The 17,025-nt window shown below is 37.8% G+C and overlaps 1 protein-coding gene and 1 long non-coding RNA gene across 6 annotated transcripts in view; one reads left to right on the forward strand and one right to left on the reverse strand.

Moving 5' to 3' along the window:
- LOC127809753 (uncharacterized) overlaps positions 1-14,509 on the forward strand; it is a 55,583-nt gene extending 41,074 nt beyond the window's left edge. For 2 of the 4 annotated variants that reach the window (XR_008025219.1, XR_008025218.1), the window contains 3 exons: positions 9,173-9,239; positions 9,918-13,085; positions 13,977-14,508. This is a non-coding gene — a long non-coding RNA (uncharacterized LOC127809753). Of the gene's footprint in view, positions 1-9,172; positions 9,253-9,917; positions 13,086-13,976 lie in introns of all 4 variants that reach the window. The other 2 variants (XR_008025221.1, XR_008025220.1) reach the window with 2 other exon arrangements.
- Positions 1-17,025, reverse strand: part of LOC127809752 (truncated transcription factor CAULIFLOWER A-like) — a 92,859-nt gene that overhangs the window by 36,111 nt on the left and 39,723 nt on the right. Inside the window, exons 2-5 of one of the 2 annotated variants that reach the window (XM_052348784.1) lie at positions 10,708-10,771; positions 10,442-10,555; positions 9,327-9,388; positions 9,144-9,243 (exon numbers count right to left, since the gene is read on the reverse strand). In XM_052348784.1, the coding sequence (XP_052204744.1) occupies positions 9,144-9,243; positions 9,327-9,388; positions 10,442-10,555; positions 10,708-10,771 (340 nt within the window). The remainder of the gene's footprint in view (positions 1-9,143; positions 9,244-9,326; positions 9,389-10,441; positions 10,556-10,707; positions 10,772-17,025) is intronic. The other variant, XM_052348785.1, reaches the window with a different exon arrangement.

The raw sequence follows: 17,025 nt of genomic DNA on the forward strand, positions 1-17,025 counted from the left end.
TGAACATTGTATCTATGCTAAACAAACCAAAAACACTTATCCTCCTCATCCATATCACATGTCAAAACCATTTTATCTCGTACATAGTGACATTTGGGGTCCTTCTCGTTCTTCTTCCTTGACTAGTTTTAAATGGTTTATTACGTTTATTGATGACCACACTCATGTACCTTATGAGAAAAAAATCTGACACCAGCACCGTTGTCAAGCAATTTTAGAAACATGTTATCAATGTCTTTCAAACCAACATCCAAATCTTGCGCATTGACAATAGAAGAGAATATTTTACAAATGACTTGAACCAATACCTTATTGATCAAGGTAAATTTCATTAAAGCTCTTTCCCTTATGCACCCCAAAAAAACGAAGTGGTTGAAAGAAAGAATAGGCACCTATTAGAAGTAGCTTGATCCTTTATGTTTGCTAGTCATGTACCTAATTCATTTTGGGGGGAAGCAATTCTAACTGCGACCTATCTTATCAATCGATTACCCTCAAAAACCCTTAATTGCTGTACTCCTCTTAGCTACCTACTTGATACCTTCCCTCACATTCGGTTGCATAACTCATTATCTACACGAATTTTTGGTTGTAGTGTCTATGTTCATAACCAGCAACCTTAGAAGGGAAAATTTGATCCTAGATCCATTAAATGTTTGTTTGTGGGATATTCACCAACTACCAAAGGATACAAATGCTATAACCCTTCCTCAAACAAATTCTATGTTACATATGATGTTACCTTTTGTGAAAACCAAGCCTTTTTTCCCTGTAGTTCTCTTCAGGGGGAGAAGGTAAGTGAAGATAATTACTGGAATCCTTCTATCTCTCTACCCATTTTGCTTCCATCTCACTCTTCTCCCTACCAAAATTCTCCACCACCTCAAAGTTCACCTTCACCTTCCCATGGCCCAACTTCTGAATTTCAACACACGATCAAGAATTGACTAGAGGGGGAGAACCTAGTATTGATAAACCAACCAAGGTTTATTCGAGGAGACGAAAAGATCCCCAAGTTGTACAGTCATTTGAACTAGGGCATAGTCCATAACCCACAAACAAGGATATGCTAGTTGACGACTTAAATCTCCTAATTGCTTGTAGGAAAGGAGTAAGGTCATGCACTCAATATCCTATATCAAATCATTTGACCTACACTAAATTGTCTAATCAATACAAGGCATTTGTTGCAAGTATGGATAGTGTGGAGATTCCAAAGAATATTCAGGAAGCCCTACAACTGGAAAGTTGTTGTGGATGAAGAGATGAGAGCACTTTTGGAAAATAAAACATAGGAAGTGGTTGATTTTCCCCACGGGAAGAAAATTGTGGGTTGTAAGTGGATATTTTCTGTAAAGTTCAAGCTTGATGGGGAGATTGAGAGATATAAAGCAAGACTTGTGGCTTAAGGGTACACCCAAACATATGGGATTGGTTATGAAGAAACGTTCGCACTGGTAGCCAAGATGAATTCAATTAAGGTACTTTTATCTCTTACAGTTAATCTGGACTGGGAACTTTATCAAATGGACATCAAGAATGCATTTCTAAATGAAAAGCTAGAGGAAGAAGTGTTTATGAGAATGGCCCTTGGATTTGGAGAAGGTGATAACAAGGTATGCAAGCTTAATAAAGCACCCTATGGATTAAAACAATCTCCTAAAGCATGGTTTACTAGATTCAGCACTGCATTAAAGGGCTTTGGATAATATTTAGGGACAAGCTAATCACACATTGTTCACAAAACAATCAGCAAATGGGAAAAGAACTATCCTGATTGTATACGCGAATGACATTGTAATTACAAGTGAAGATTATCAGGAAATTATGGCATTAAAGGCTCACTTGAAGATTGAATTTCAGATTAAAGATCTTGGTACTCTTAAATATTTTCTTGGTATGGAAATAGCTCAGAGCAAACATGGAATATTTGTTACTCAAAGGAAATATGTCCTAGATTTGTCAAAAGAAATAGGGAAACTTGGATTCAAACTAGCTAACACTCATTTGGAGAGAAATTAGAGGCAAAAGGCCACTGAGAATGATCCACTAGTAGACTATGAACAGTACCAACAGTTGGTAGGTAAGCTAATATATCTATCTTGCACAAGGCCTGATATTGCTTTTAGTGTTAGTGTGATTAGCCAATTTATGCATGCACCTACAAAGCAACATCTAAAAGCAGCTAACCATGTTTTAAAGTATCTCAAAGGAATTCCAGGCAAGGAAATTTTGTTTAAGAAGAGTGAAAATCGAGATATAGAAGGGTATGCAAATGCAGATTGGGCTGGGTCAACGAAAGATAACAAATCTACAACTGGTTAGTACAGCAAGTTATGGGTGAATCTTGTGACATGGAGGAGTAAGAAACAATTTGTTATGGCCAAAAGTAGTGCTGAAGTAGAATGCCGAGCAATTGCTCAAGGCTTGTGTGAGCTCATTTGGATTGAGAGACTTCTAAGGGATCTAAATATACCTAGAACAAACTCCTATACTGATAGCAAATCAGCAATAAACATAGTTCACAACCCTAGACAACATGACCGGATGAAGTATGTGTGTATTGGCAAACATTTCATCAAACATGAGATGGACTCGAGGGTGTTTAACTTGTCCTATGTCTCTACAAAAGATCAAGAAGCTGACATTCTTACCAAAGCCCTATCCAAACCAACATTTGAGTTCTTAGTTGGCAAGTTGGAAATGATTGATATCTATTCACTAGCTTAAGGAGGAGTGTTAAAAAAATCGGGAAGATGAGATGGCCAAAAGTTAAGAGGTAGGGTTGTTAGGATACTTCAAAGTTAAAAGGAGATAAGAGATAAAGGATAAAGCTTGGTTTGTGATCAAGTTGTTGAGGATAAAGTTTTAAAGTTAAAAGAGATAAGAGATGAGAAGATCACCAAGAAAGAAAGAGATCACACAGATAATCCTATAAAAAAAAAAAATTAAGTTCAAAAGAAAGAGATCACACAGATAATCCTATAAAAAAAAAAAATTAAGTTCAAAGTTATTTTGATTTCATTTATCATGTATTCTTGTATTGTAGGAAGAGATTAGATTTACTCGTATAAATACCCTACTTGAGATCAAGGAATAGTAGGAAAAACAGTCCTCATTTTATTCAAGTCTCCTCCTTATTTTTCTAAGCTCTCGGGTACAACATTTACAGATACCCGAGCACATCTTTTCCAACCTTAGGTTAGTTTTGTTCAATTATTTATTCTAGAATATATTTAGTTGCTTACAACATGTCCAAGTATCCATGCCCAGCTTGTATACACAGCTAAGTATCCTAAGATTTAAGGGTTTGAAAAGATTGTTATCTGGATCCACTTCCAAATCTAGAAGTTATGCACTGAAGTCCATGAAACATAGCCCACCATTGAAATTTCACTCAAAGGTATAGTTTTTCATAATAAAAAACTAATCAGAAGCTTTGAGGAACTGAGAATTGGGAATTGAGTTTGGCTTCTTGGTAGTGCACTTGCAAATGAAAAAACTGTAAGTGACATGGTTCATCAAGTGGATGGGATAATAATTGCAGAGCTAGAGATATGGTACTTTTTCTTGGAATAGGTGGGACTTCTGGAGAGGTCTAGGGTTTGTTTTTCTTCTGTGTGTGTTTTTCACTCATCTTAGAAAATATTGATTTGTTTTTCCATCAAGTTACCAAACACCACACTGAAAAGAGAAGAACCTACTTAGTGCTCGCGAGGGGGGGGGGGGGGGGAGCATCTGTAATTCTTGCCAAAATAGTTTAGCGTAATTCTTTATCAAAATTGGGGAATTTGTTATTGTTAAATAAGATAAGGGGGTATTAGTGTATTTATTTTTAAATACATGTATGCATATATATATGCTTGTACTGTACACTTGTGGTAGAATACATACAGTTTATTTTAACACATAACATGGTATCAGAGCCCTCAAAACCCTAACCAAACCCTAGCCGCCGCCGCCGTCAACCGACACCATCACCGCCAATCGCTTCGCCCGCCGTCGCCATCACCGCCGGTCACTTTATTTGTCGTTGGTTTCACTGGTCACGCGACCGTTTCCTTAATATCGCGGCTCTCATTCTCTAGATCTGGCCATCTTCTTCTGGCCGAGTCCGATCTCGCAGTCGCTGAGTCTGTCCAAATCCGACCATCTTCTTCCGGTCGCCCCTAGATCTCGCCCTCACTGTTGCTGCCCCTATCCAAATCTGGCCATCTCTCCGTTGCCGTTGCCGCGCCTGTCTAGATCTGGCCATCCTCAGGCGACCCCAACTCTGGCCGTTAGTCTTCAAATTAGGTGACTCTCAGCTTCAACTTTTGTGTGCCCAGATCTACCCAGATCTGCCGTTGCTCCAGATCTATTCTTCCTTCTTTTTGTTTTGCAATCCAACTTGCTCCAGATCTACTGTTCTTTCCGCATTATGTCTTCACCTCCAGCTCACTTTTCATCCACAAGCTGCTCCACCATGTCCACACCTATAACCATTCCCCATTTTTTGGGCACACTAGTTATTACCATGGAGAAGTTGAGTGGACAGAATTATTCCGCTTGGTCATCTACAGTTGAAATTTGGTTTCTTGGCCATGGCCTCGAGGATCATTTATTAAAGACTATTTCAATTGTTCCTGAGGGCGATCAACCTCTTTGGCGGAAGGTGGATGCTTAGTTATTGAGTTTATTGTGGTAGACCATTGAGTTGAGCTTGATGCCGATATTTCAACCTCTTCGAGAGTGTAGCGCCCTATGGACTCGGGCTTGTGAGCTGTATACTAGTGACATCACTCGTATTTATGATGTGATTGGTGCTTTGTTCAATTTATGACAGGCTGATTTGGTATGACCACAAATTTGGGTAAACTTCAAGCTTCTATTACCGACTTTAACGATGCCCTTTGATACTGATATCAAGAAACAATAGCAACAACGTGATCAAATGCTTACTATCCTCTATCTTCATGGAATTAGACCGGAGCTTGACTCAGTTAAGACACAGATTCTCGGCAGTGCTTCTCTCCCTCCTTTAACAGAGGTATTTGCCAGGCTACTTAGAGCCTCTTCTATTACTGCTGATTGTGGCATGTCGGTACCTGGTTATCACTTTGCCCTTGTTACGACCCCGATTGATTGTGGTTGTCATGGTGGTCGTTGGGGTGGTGGTCGTCCTCGGCCCCAATGTTGCTATTGTAATCGTCTTGGTCACACTAGAGAGACTTGCTATCGCCTACATGGTCGTCCACCTCACTCTACCAGTACTGTTAACATGGTTGTAGGCGCTTCAGAGGGTCAAACATCTATTGCACCCAGTGATTCCTCACAAATGACTATCTCCGAGGGGGAGTGCTCAGTTTCTTCAATTCCAGGCAGCACAACAGGCTACTTCACGTATCACATCCCTTGCTGACACTGGTAACCCTTCTGCTTGCTTTACTAAGTCTTCATCTTCTCTTAGCCCATGGATCTTCGACTCTAGTGCCACCAATCACATGTCTGGTAATCGTTCTCTCCTATCTCATGTTCAAACTTTGCAGTCTCTTACCTCCTGTTACATTGGCTGATGGCTCTCAAGCCTCAATCACGGGTATTGGCACCGCATCACCTCTTCCTACTTTACCATTATCATCTATTTTACATTTACCACAATGTATCCTTTAATTTGCCCTCTGTCAGTCAACTCACTCATAGTCTTAATTGCTCTATAACATTTTTCTCTGATTTTGTTCTTGTGTAGGATTGGAGGATCGGACGGATGATTGGCACGGGGCTTGAGTGTCACAGTCTCTACTATCTGTCTCTCCTTGCTTCTTTAGTGGCATGCACGATGACAACTTCCTCACTATAAGTCTATTGTCGGCTGGGGCACCCATCTCTTCCCAATCTCAAGAAGATGGTTCCCAATCTCTCTAGTATTTTTTCCCGTGTGAGTCTTGTCAACTTGGGAAACATAGTCGTAGTTCTTTCCCAAGTAGAGTCAGTAAACGTGCAAGTTCTCCTTTTTCAGTAGTCTATTCAGATGTATGGGGTCCCAGTCGTGTCAGTTCAAAAGATGGTTTTCGTTATTTTGTAACATTTATTCATGATTTCTCTCAAACTACATGGCTATATTTAATGAAAATATGTTCAGAGTTATTTTCAGCCTTCACTACATTTTGTGTTGAAATTAGAACACAGTTTAATTTGCCTATCCGTGTTCTTCGTAGTGATAATGCTTTTGAATATTTGTCTCTCCCCTTTAGATCTTATATGGCATACAATGGGATTCTTCACCAAACTTTGTGTCCTGGAACCCCACAACAAAATGGGATAGCTGAACGCAAGAATCGTCATTTAATTGAGATAGCCCGCACACTTCTTCTTCATATGCATGTTCCGCTTCAATACTGGAGTGATGCTGTCTTAACTGCATGTTACTTAATTAACTGCATGCCATCTTTTGTCCTTAATGACCAGATTCCTCATTCCATTCTTTTTCCTCGAGTTGACTTATATTCTCTTCCTCCTCGCATCTTTGGGAGTATGTGCTTTGTTCACCATCTTGCCCCAAGTCGTGATAAGTTATCCGCTCGTTCCGTCAAATGTGTTTTTCTGGGTTATTCATGTGTTTTTCTGGGTTATTCATGTGTTTTTCTGGGTTATTCCCACCTTCAGAAGGGGTATTGTTGCTACTCTCCTCAATTAACTCGATATTTTGCTTCAGCGGATGTTACCTTCTTTGAGTCATCTCCTTATTTCCCTTCTTCATCTGAGGTCTCCAAGTCTGTGTCTGTTGGGTTACCTTTGCCTGTCCCTTTTCTTGACCTTACACCATCTCCTCTCCAACGTCTTCACCGTCTCCACCATTTTTTGCCTCTTGCCTTGATCGCCCCGATCTTCAAGTTTATCAACGGTGTCCATAACTCATGCCCAAGCAGCACCGACTGTCGTCGCTAGTCCAAGGGAGCCGTCTCCTGACTCATCCCCTGTGCTGATTCATTCTTCCTCCTCTAGTTCATCGCCTTCGACTTCTGATCTTAGCTTACCTATTGCTCTTCGTAAAGGTACTTGCCTTTCCATTTCCCATTTTGTTAGCTATAATTCTTTATCCCCTAGATATTCTGCTTTTGTTTCTTCCCTATCTTTTGTTTCTCCTCCTAAATCTGTTCTCGAAGCTCTTTCCTATCTAGGGTGGCTGGTTGCTATGGTCGAAGAAATGTCTGCTTTACATTCCACCGGGACTTGAGACTTCGTATTTCTTCCCAAGGGTAAGTCTACTGTTGGATGTCGCTGGGTTTAGATTTTTAAAGTTAGCCCCGATGGCTGGATTGATCATCTTAAGGCTTGCCTTGTTGCCAAAGGATACACTAAAGTTTTTGGTCTTGATTATGCCGATACATTTTCTCCTATTGCTAAGATCTCATATGTTCACCTTTTCTTGTCCCTTGTTGCTATGTTTCACTGGCCTTTTCATCAACTGGACATCAAAAATGCCTTTCTCCATGGCAATTTACAGGAGGAGGTGTGTATGGAGCAACCTCCTGTCTTTGTTGCTCAAGGGGACTCTGGGTTGGTGTGTCGCCTTCGGAAATCTTTATATGGTTTAAAACAGTCTCCTCGAGTTTGGTTTGGTCGATTTAGTTTAATTGTTCTAGAGTTTGGGTTAACTCGGAGTGAAGCTGATCATTCTGTTTTTTATCATTCCTAGTCTGGCCGCCACATTCTTCTAATAGTGTATGTTGATGATATGGTATTTCCAGGGGATGATGATGTTGGTATCACTGAATTGAAGGCACATCTTCACCGATAGTTTCAGACTAAGGATCTGGGTCCTTTGAGATATTTTTTGGCTATTGAGGTAGCTCGGTCAAAGCAAGACATCTATATTTGTCAAAGGAAGTATGCCTTGGATATGCTAGAGGAGATATGATTGCTTGGATGTAAGCCTACAGATACCCTTATGGATCCAAATATCAGGTTGTTACCGAGACAAAGAGAGCCTTTTTCTGATCCTAGGCGCTACCTGTCGACTAGTTGGGAAACTTAATTACCTCACAGTCACTCATCCTGATATTTCATTTGCTATGAGTGTGGTAAGTCAATTCTTGGATTCACCTTGTGACAGTCACTAGAATGCAGTGATCCGTATTCTTTGGTATATTAAGGCTACCCCTGGTCGGGGTGTATTGTATCAAAATCATGGGCACAGTCAGATTGTGGGATATATGTATGCTAATTAGGCAGGATCACCTAGTGACAGGAGATCCACATCTGGATACTGTGTATTTGTGGGTGGAAACCTAGTCTTTTGGAAAAGTAAGAAGCAAACTGTTGTCGCTAGATCCAGTGCAGAGGTTGAATACAAGGCAATGGCCGTAACATGTGAGCTAGTGTGGTTGAAACAATTAATTGAGGAGTTACGCAGGTTAAGTTTATGCAATTGGTTTGTGACAACCAGGCTGGAATGCATATTGCTTCTAATCATGTGTTTCATGAGAGAACCAATCATATTGAAATTGATTGCCATTTTGTTAGAGAAAATGTGCTCTATGGGGATATAGTTACAACATATGTGGGTTCCAATGATCAACTGGTTGATTTACTCACCAAGTCACTTAGAGGGTCTCGTGTAAATTATATTTGTATCAAATTGGACATGCTTAATATATATGCTCCAGCTTGAGGGGGAGTGTTAAATAAGATAAGTAAGGGAGTATTAGTGTATTTATTTTTAAATACATGTATGTATATATATATATGCTTGTATTGTACACTTGTGGTAGAATACATACAATTTATTTTATACACATAACAGTTATTAAACTAAATGCTTCAAATGTGTCTATATAACTTTTGAAGATGCTACATATATCTGAGTGTGCAATGAAAACTCAGGTAATGAAGTGAGTGTTGTAGGGTTCTTTTAGGTATTTCAAGCTGGACATGCTAGTCAAGGTAATTAGGTAAAGACATAAGTAGAAACTTCATAAGTGAAAATACAAGATAGAATGTGATTTGTGCTGTAGTGTGAACTTTGAAGTGACACAATCCTACTTTTAACATAATATTTTTATGGTGATGCATCATCAGTTTTGCAGCAACATATAGAACAGCTATAGATCTTGAATGCATTGAACAATCATCTTGAGATGATACAGTTTGACAACATTGACCTTTCTGGATTTTGTTTGTGCTAATGCAGCGTCAATTTCCTCTTCTAGTCGACTAAGGTCAGTCACACTAAGCTGCTCCAAATATGGCTCTTCCAGGTACCTTCCCAAAGTAAGATCAAAGCCACTCAACGTTATAAGGCAAACTTACAAGTACATAGAAATAGAAGAATAAGGAATTCTTGCCTTCTGATTATTTCTGAGAGCTCTGAACTTGTTTGAGCACTTGCAAATCTGGACCTAAAAATCTAGAACAAAGAAGAATTGCTTTTGTCATTGCAAAACAAGGTAGCAAAAAAACGAACAAAAAATAAATAAATAAAAATAAACAAGGTAGCAAGAATGGTGAAGAGAGCAACGGGTAAGAACTTTATGCATGCCCCTTATGGCTGCTGCAGGACTCCGCCTGCCAGGTGGTGGAACTGAGCTTGACTCATGTAACAGGGCACTTTGCATGAGCTCATGGGGAATAGTCGAGCTGAAGCTCTGGATATCCCACGTTAAAAAAAAAAAAAAAAAGAACTTTACGCGAGTTGATGACCATAGCAACATACTACCTAGCCTAATTCATTCACTATTGAATAAGTTCCCACACTTACCACTAGCACACTATTGTACAAGATATTACTGAATATCTGGACTAGAGTCGCATACTTCCAGATTTATCTAAAAAAATCATCAATCATCCTGAAATGACTAATCTGACAGGTTTTTCTTTTGTGTCAAAGATGAGATACGGGTCAAAATTGTGTGAATAGGTTTTGATTTTTTATCCAGGTTGCTGCACAATTGTACTGTTGGAGATTGGTTTCTCAGCTAAGGTGTATTTTGTCCATGCTACACAGGAAGACAATGTTACAATGGCCGCCATAAACTTGTACTTTTTGTCACTCAATCTGTAGTCAATGATAATATAGAGCCCAAACATGTTCAGTTAATCAATGAGCAGCAAAAACAAACAATCTGATGTAGAACAGAAAAGTAGTTATTAGGATTTAGTATTTTGATTATTTTAATTCTTTTGTTTATTTCCTATTTTAGTTTGTTTGCTAGTTTCTTTCATTAATTCTTTAGTTTTTTTTTTTTGAAATAAGTGAGGACTGATATGTTATAAATGAAGCCAAAAGAGCAGAACAGCAAACATTAGAAAAAAAACACCAGCCCCACCCACCAACAAACCAGAAAAAAACAGAAGCCCAGAAAAACAACTGCCCCCCCCCCCCCCCCCCCCCCCACACACACACGCGCGCGCGCGCCATTAGGAAAGACCCGAGAGAACCCAATCAGACTTCATAACCAACCAGCCTAGAAGAGTGAGAGGAACTTATTGGCCAAGAGCCGAAGCAGACATGATGAAAGTAGCTTTTGATTATTGAATTGATTTGAGTTTGTTCCTGTGTTCTGGCTTTCAGGTTCTGCATCATAATCATATACAAATTTCTGTAATTTAATATGTTTCCCCAATGGATTTGAATAAAAACTGAAACAACATGGAAAAATTCTTTTTGACGAGTCAAATTGTAGTAGTAGATGTTGAACCTCTTTCCGTGCTCAATAAATAAATTACCTCTGCTTCACTCTTTCCTTCTGCCTTGGAGTGGCTCTGATAACGCTGGAGTATCTTTGCCGAACTGAAATATTAAAGACTATTCAGCTCCATCTTCAGGATGAAAATCGACAGCCCAATAGCAACATATGCATGATTACATATACAAGATTATAAATGAAACAATGTCAAACAATTAAATGATTGTGCACAAAGCAACGTTGTGCATATTCCCACGCAATGTGTATAGAAATAAAAAATAAATGAATAACATTAAACAGATTGCTTATGCAGTGCAGAACTTTAACAGGTAAGATAGACCTGGGAATTCATTGAATAACATGGGAAGATTTTAATAACCAGCAGAATTTGGGAAAGTGAAATATACTGATTGGAATATATGAACAGAATACAGAAAGCTAATGTTAGAATGTTAGGTTGGCACACTGCCACAGCCATAGGGCATATAAGCTTTGAAGAAAACCACAAAAAAGATCATGAACTCTGAACCAAGTATATGGCATAACTACAAAAAATGGATCCATGCATTAAGAACTACCTTTGCCACTTTATTTCTCTGTATCTTTTTCTAGTGAAGAAATAATATTACCAATTGGTTGAGAGACAAATATCAGTGTATTATTATTTCTGCTCTTTGTTAACGGTTGTTCTGGTTATATTCATCAATTTTGGACTATTACTATGATTGATTCTTAGTTGTCACTCAAAGTCACTTCAATGAGGTCCAGGAAAAAGGTACCAGTTGGTGCATCTCCGCACTAAGGATGTTGAACTCTTATTATGGAATCCGCTTCAATTCACATCTAGAAATTCCAAAAATAATAAGCATCTCCATATCAAATTATGAAGCACAACCTCATGCTTCAAATACAAGGACTTCCTACATTTTGGAAACAAGATTACTAATCGCTTTCCAAAAAGCCTTTTCACTTCCAACAAGCATGGATGTCACAAATTGAGCAAACAATCATACCAATGACAATGCTTTTGGCTAATAGCTTCCCATTTAAGGTGTGTGGCAAGTCTAAGTCCTTTGTTATGCGGTTAACTGAGGTCACACATTTTTTTATTATTCCTAGTAGCTTGTCTGGAAGCAGATTGTACTAGTGGACCTGGCCACCATCATTATTGTGTGCTAAAAAGAGCGTATGGTTTCAGAAAAGTGCCATAATATGTCAAACATCAATATTTGGTGAATATTCTGCTTGCATATTAAACTCTTATTTCTAGACTTTTTTAATTTCAGAAACTATCAAAGCTAAAGTTCAGTTTGTTACCAATAGATTGTAGAATGAATACTAAAATTTCTTCTCTCTTCTCCAAATTTATAAATGTAGAAGAAAACTTTTCTCTATGCCAAACGTATTTACTTCATATTTAATTTCACAATATATATTTACCCATTGAGGCATTATTGTCAATAGATGTCATAATTTTTTCTGAAAATTGTTGGGGTAAGATATTTGTTTATGACCTCCTTACATATAAATGTCTGTGCTCCTTATGATACAAAGCAACGTTTTATTTGGCCAATGATTGGTGTAATAATTACTCAAAATGAAAAATTGTGGAACACGAGGAAAGTCATAAAAAAACTTTGATAGACCTTTATGTCAACTCCTTTTATCTACAATTTATAGACGAAGTTGAATATTGGTTTCACACATTGGCCATGCACTTTTCATATGAGATGTAGATATTTGTACAGAAGTAGGAGGAATTTTGAAAAGAAAGGTGATATTAAAGGCTTCTACAATACAACAAAGGGGCGCGTTAACAATTAACTAATATAATAGAGAACACAAGGATTGCCCTTTATTTTTTTTTTTTTTTATCTACAAGAGTGCTTCTAGACCCAAGAATGTTGGAGTTTCTCCTCTTTAAAGTGTGTTTTACCAACTTCTAGTAACTTTCTTGATGTAGTTCTTATAGAAGAGGACACATGGCCTTGTATTAGCCTTATTGTCATAACATTTTGTAAACTTATTTTCATTAAAATGGATTTTTGGTTTCTGTCCTTGTTTTTTTTTTTCCCTTTTAAAATATTGGTGCTTCTGATTTGCAACTTCTGTGATTATTGCTACTTCCATATTCTTGTTATTTACTATTGGTATTTGGACTTGTATAAATTGCTTAAAGCTTGTGTTGGTTGGGGAAGGGATGCTTGAAAGCAAGTTGTATAGAACAATGCTTGGGGATAGGGTATCCACTGAATTCTTAAGTGCCTTACGGAGGTAAATAGTCACCGATAATGGTTTTAACAGGGGATCAAGATGTTGCACACTCTCTCAAGGAGGGCAAGAATGCAAAGAATATGTATATAAGGGATGAGACTCTTGAACTACTACTCTGTTGAGTTGGATGAGAATGTGTACAACGTAAGTATGACAGATCAACTCTCATTCTTTGCAATAAGATTGGTGGACCAAAATGCTTATGATCTAAGAATGACACAACTCTTGTACTACAGAATAAGCTCCCAAACTTGTGTAAGTTAAGGTTAACTAACAACAAATTGTCAATCTTTATTTGTTGAATTTTATTAGAATTTACAGTAAATGACGACTAGTAGGCACACTAGTTGTCAACCCCTTGAATGACATGCAAAATTTGGAATGTAACTCTCTTTGCATTAATCTTTATGTATATACATGTTATGCAACCATAAGAATGTGTTTATAGTGAGTTTCAAGCTCTACTACATTCCCAAGCTCCCATTTGAACAATCACAAGAATTTGGTGATTACTTGCTACCATTAGACACTCTTCAAATTATAACACTTTGGTGCTTTAGTCTTTCAAATGGAGTGGTTGGTAAGTGTGAAAAGGAAGTACATGAAGTAAATTGGTTAAAAGTTTGAGAGTTGTCAAATCAAGCGTCATTGACACAAATGCGTGATTTGGTTTGCATCAACTAATGGGAAGCAAGGCGCTATCCTAAGGCCTTTGCTAAAGCACTAAGGCACATACATGCCTCATGCGTTTTGGAGATATCAAAAATACATTTTATATTCCTCATTTATTCTAGTTTAAGTCGTTAAAGAAAACCAACTTAAAACAAGAAAATTTATAATGCAACAGAAAAAACCTTCTAGGGCACAACTATATGTTCGGCACCCTTCAACAATAGAGTCAAAGCCTTCTTCTCTAGTTGGTTTTAACTAGCCTTCAGTTAAGATTTCTTTTGTTTTTCTTCTTTAACTTTCTTATATTTTTCTTTTTCATCATCTTCTCCCCTACTTACTCAACATGAAGTCTTATCCTTGTAGATCTAAAGAAGGTGACTAAGCTAGGGGAGGGTACTTGCAGGCCACCAAGTCATCACGTGCTTGGAGACTTCAATGAGTGAGGTTCACAAGTTAGAGATCCCGTTACATGTGGGGGGCATGCGGTTACTCTGGCAATTATTTGAATTTAGTTGATAATCTTGTTGATTGCAGATGCACACTGGTGGATTTTTTATTTGTCTAGTGTGTGCAACGTTAGATCCTATTCCTCTCTCACTCTATCTCTAGCTTACTATCTCTCATTCTAGTGGGTATTGATTTAAATTACTCACTTCATGTTCATATTTAAATTTGTTTTTTATTGTATATGAAAAAAGTTTAAAATTAGTCTACAATGTAGTCATATAAGTTTCAATATTTTATTTATACTATCAAAACTGTTGGAAGCAAAACAACCACATTTGCATTGGATGTCGTGTGCAACACATTGCCCCCCATTAGGTGATAAGAGGATATTTTCCTTACACTACTTGAATGGGGTTCATGGATGAGAAAAATACTAATTTGGAGGAAAATGACAAAAAAAGAAAATGAAATCTTGCATGAAAAAGATGAGGAACAAGACTTTGACCTTTAATATCATGATGAGGATTGAGAAATGAGGATAATGTCAAAGTTTTAATAAAAAACAATGGTATATAAACATTTTAAATAGGTGTGTGCCTCACATCTATAATAAGCCTCGACTCCAAACTATGCCTCCATGCGCCTTGCACCTTTGACAACCATGGTGAAGAAGCAAACAATCATGAACATATGTCCAAGAAGAAAATGGTCCTTTGTCATCCTTTAAGCTTTTATGATGAAGTTTCTTGTCAAGTCCTCAGATCTGACATGGAAATTCTCTGCTAATTGAGAGAATTTAAGGCAAAACTTAGGGAGAAATTGGAGAGAATTGGCGAGAGAGAGAGAGAGATAAGCATGTGAGAGAGAGAGAGAGAGAATCAAGAAAGAGAGATAGAATACTTTTCCAAAAATGTACTTCAATCCTTTATTCATTTAATTGGATTAATTTATACTAATCCAACATAGGTGGTAGTTAATGAATTGGCACTAATGAGGCTGCCATTTGCTAATGTAAAACCCATAGTAGCTTGCTATCATCAGTACAACTGCTACAAGTACCAAATCAAAAGTACAAAATAGCCCTCATACAAGTATTAAGTTCTTGACAATTCCCCTCCCCCTCACCCCCCCCCCCCCCCCTTAAAAAAAAAAAAAAATTTATTGTCCCCAAGAAATGGAGAGAAGGCATGCCACTTTCGCAGATACAACCCATTTTGGGCTTTAGCAACTCTAATCTTTTTCCCCGATATCTACTTCAAAAATACACAATGGTCGTTAGAAAAAGTAATAATGCAGTCAAAGTCCTTGGTTAGTTTAGAAATAGAGATGAGATTAGTAGTAAGTTTTGGTACATAAAGGACATTAGTTAAATTTAGAGAAGGTGTTAAAGGTAATATGTCATTCACCAGCAACAGTAAGAGGGGATCCATTGGCAACAATGATTTTATAATACCCTGGACTTGGTTTATAGGAAATAAATGAAGTAGAATTATGGATCATATGGTCAGTAGCACCAAAATCAAGTACCAACAATTAGGTGACGGTGTTCCAGAAACATTAAAAGAGGAAGAAATAAGACACTTACTATTTTGGGAAAATGAACAAGAACTAGAGGAGTTGGAGAGTGTATCAAGGAGACCTTTCAGTTGTTCAATCTCTTCTTTGATATCAATATCCAATGAGGAAGTTTGCTCTGGCTGAGAGTTATCTTGATTAGTTAGATTAGCCCTACCATTGGGAACTCCTTTAAAACCTCCCAATTTGCCGAGAACTTATTTTTTTTCCATGAAGTTTAAAACAATTTTCTTTTGTATGTCTTGGTTTCTTGTAGTAGCTACACCATAAACTATCTTTGATGGACTTAGGTCCTATTTTAGTTGTAGCTGGAGTGGTCTTGTTTATTGCCATAGCAGATCCAACTAATGTTAGTAATGTTAGTGGATCAAGCATGACAGAGCATTGTGTTTCTTCTCCTTGAACAATAGAGAATACTTCTACAATTGGAGGCATAGGATCCTTTTCCACAATCTGCATTCTTACTTGGTCATACTCTAGGTTAAGACCAACAAGAAAATCAAACACTCGATCTTTCTCCACAAATGCAGTGTGTGTTTGAGTATCTTTAGAGCAGATCAATGTCACATTCTGGTAATGATCAATCTCAAACTAAATACTAGTAAGTGTGTTGTAATAATCAATCATTGTTATCCCTCCTTGCTTCATAGTAGCAGTCTTGGTCTGAAGCTTGTAGATAACTACTACATCCTGCTTCATGGAATAACTTTTGCAAAGAGTGTCTCAAATGTCACGAGTAGAAGATAAAAACATGCAGTTTCTACTTATTTCTAGTAACATGAAGCTCCAAAGCCATGACATAATCATGGCATCTTCTTCATCCCATGCCCTAAACCTTGGATCGGTAGAGCTAGGGCCCTTGCTAGTTAGATGAGACAGTTTTCCATGCCCCTTTAGATAGGTAGAGACCACTTGAGACCATTGTAGACAAGATCACTATGAGAACCAAGTGTATTTTCAATAGGCTGAAGATTACTCGAGAAATAAGTGGGTTGATCCCCTAATGGAAGGCCAGATAGATTTGGAGTGACTGCATCAGAAATTGTAAACATGGTAGATGTAGTAATGAAGACTGAAAAAAAGGGAAGAGGATTGAGGGTAGCAGTTAAACAACGATGAAGGTTGAAACAACACACCAAAAACATTCCTAAGAATGGCGATGGGACAAAATTAGGGTTCCAAGAAAGGAGGCTCTGATACCATGTAGAAAAAGATGTAACAAGCTAAAAAAATTGTAGATTCTTGCTTGATATATTTTCGAGTAGTATGGTGTATTTATACACAACACCTAGGTTATCTCTTATATTATGGCAGGTTAAATAGATTTGGAGTGACTGCATCAGAAACTGTAGACATGATAGATGTAGTAATGAAGATTGAAAAAAAGGGA

The sequence above is a fragment of the Diospyros lotus genome, chromosome 9, assembly GCF_014633365.1.
Source record: "Diospyros lotus cultivar Yz01 chromosome 9, ASM1463336v1, whole genome shotgun sequence".
Taxonomy (NCBI): Eukaryota; Viridiplantae; Streptophyta; class Magnoliopsida; order Ericales; family Ebenaceae; genus Diospyros; species Diospyros lotus.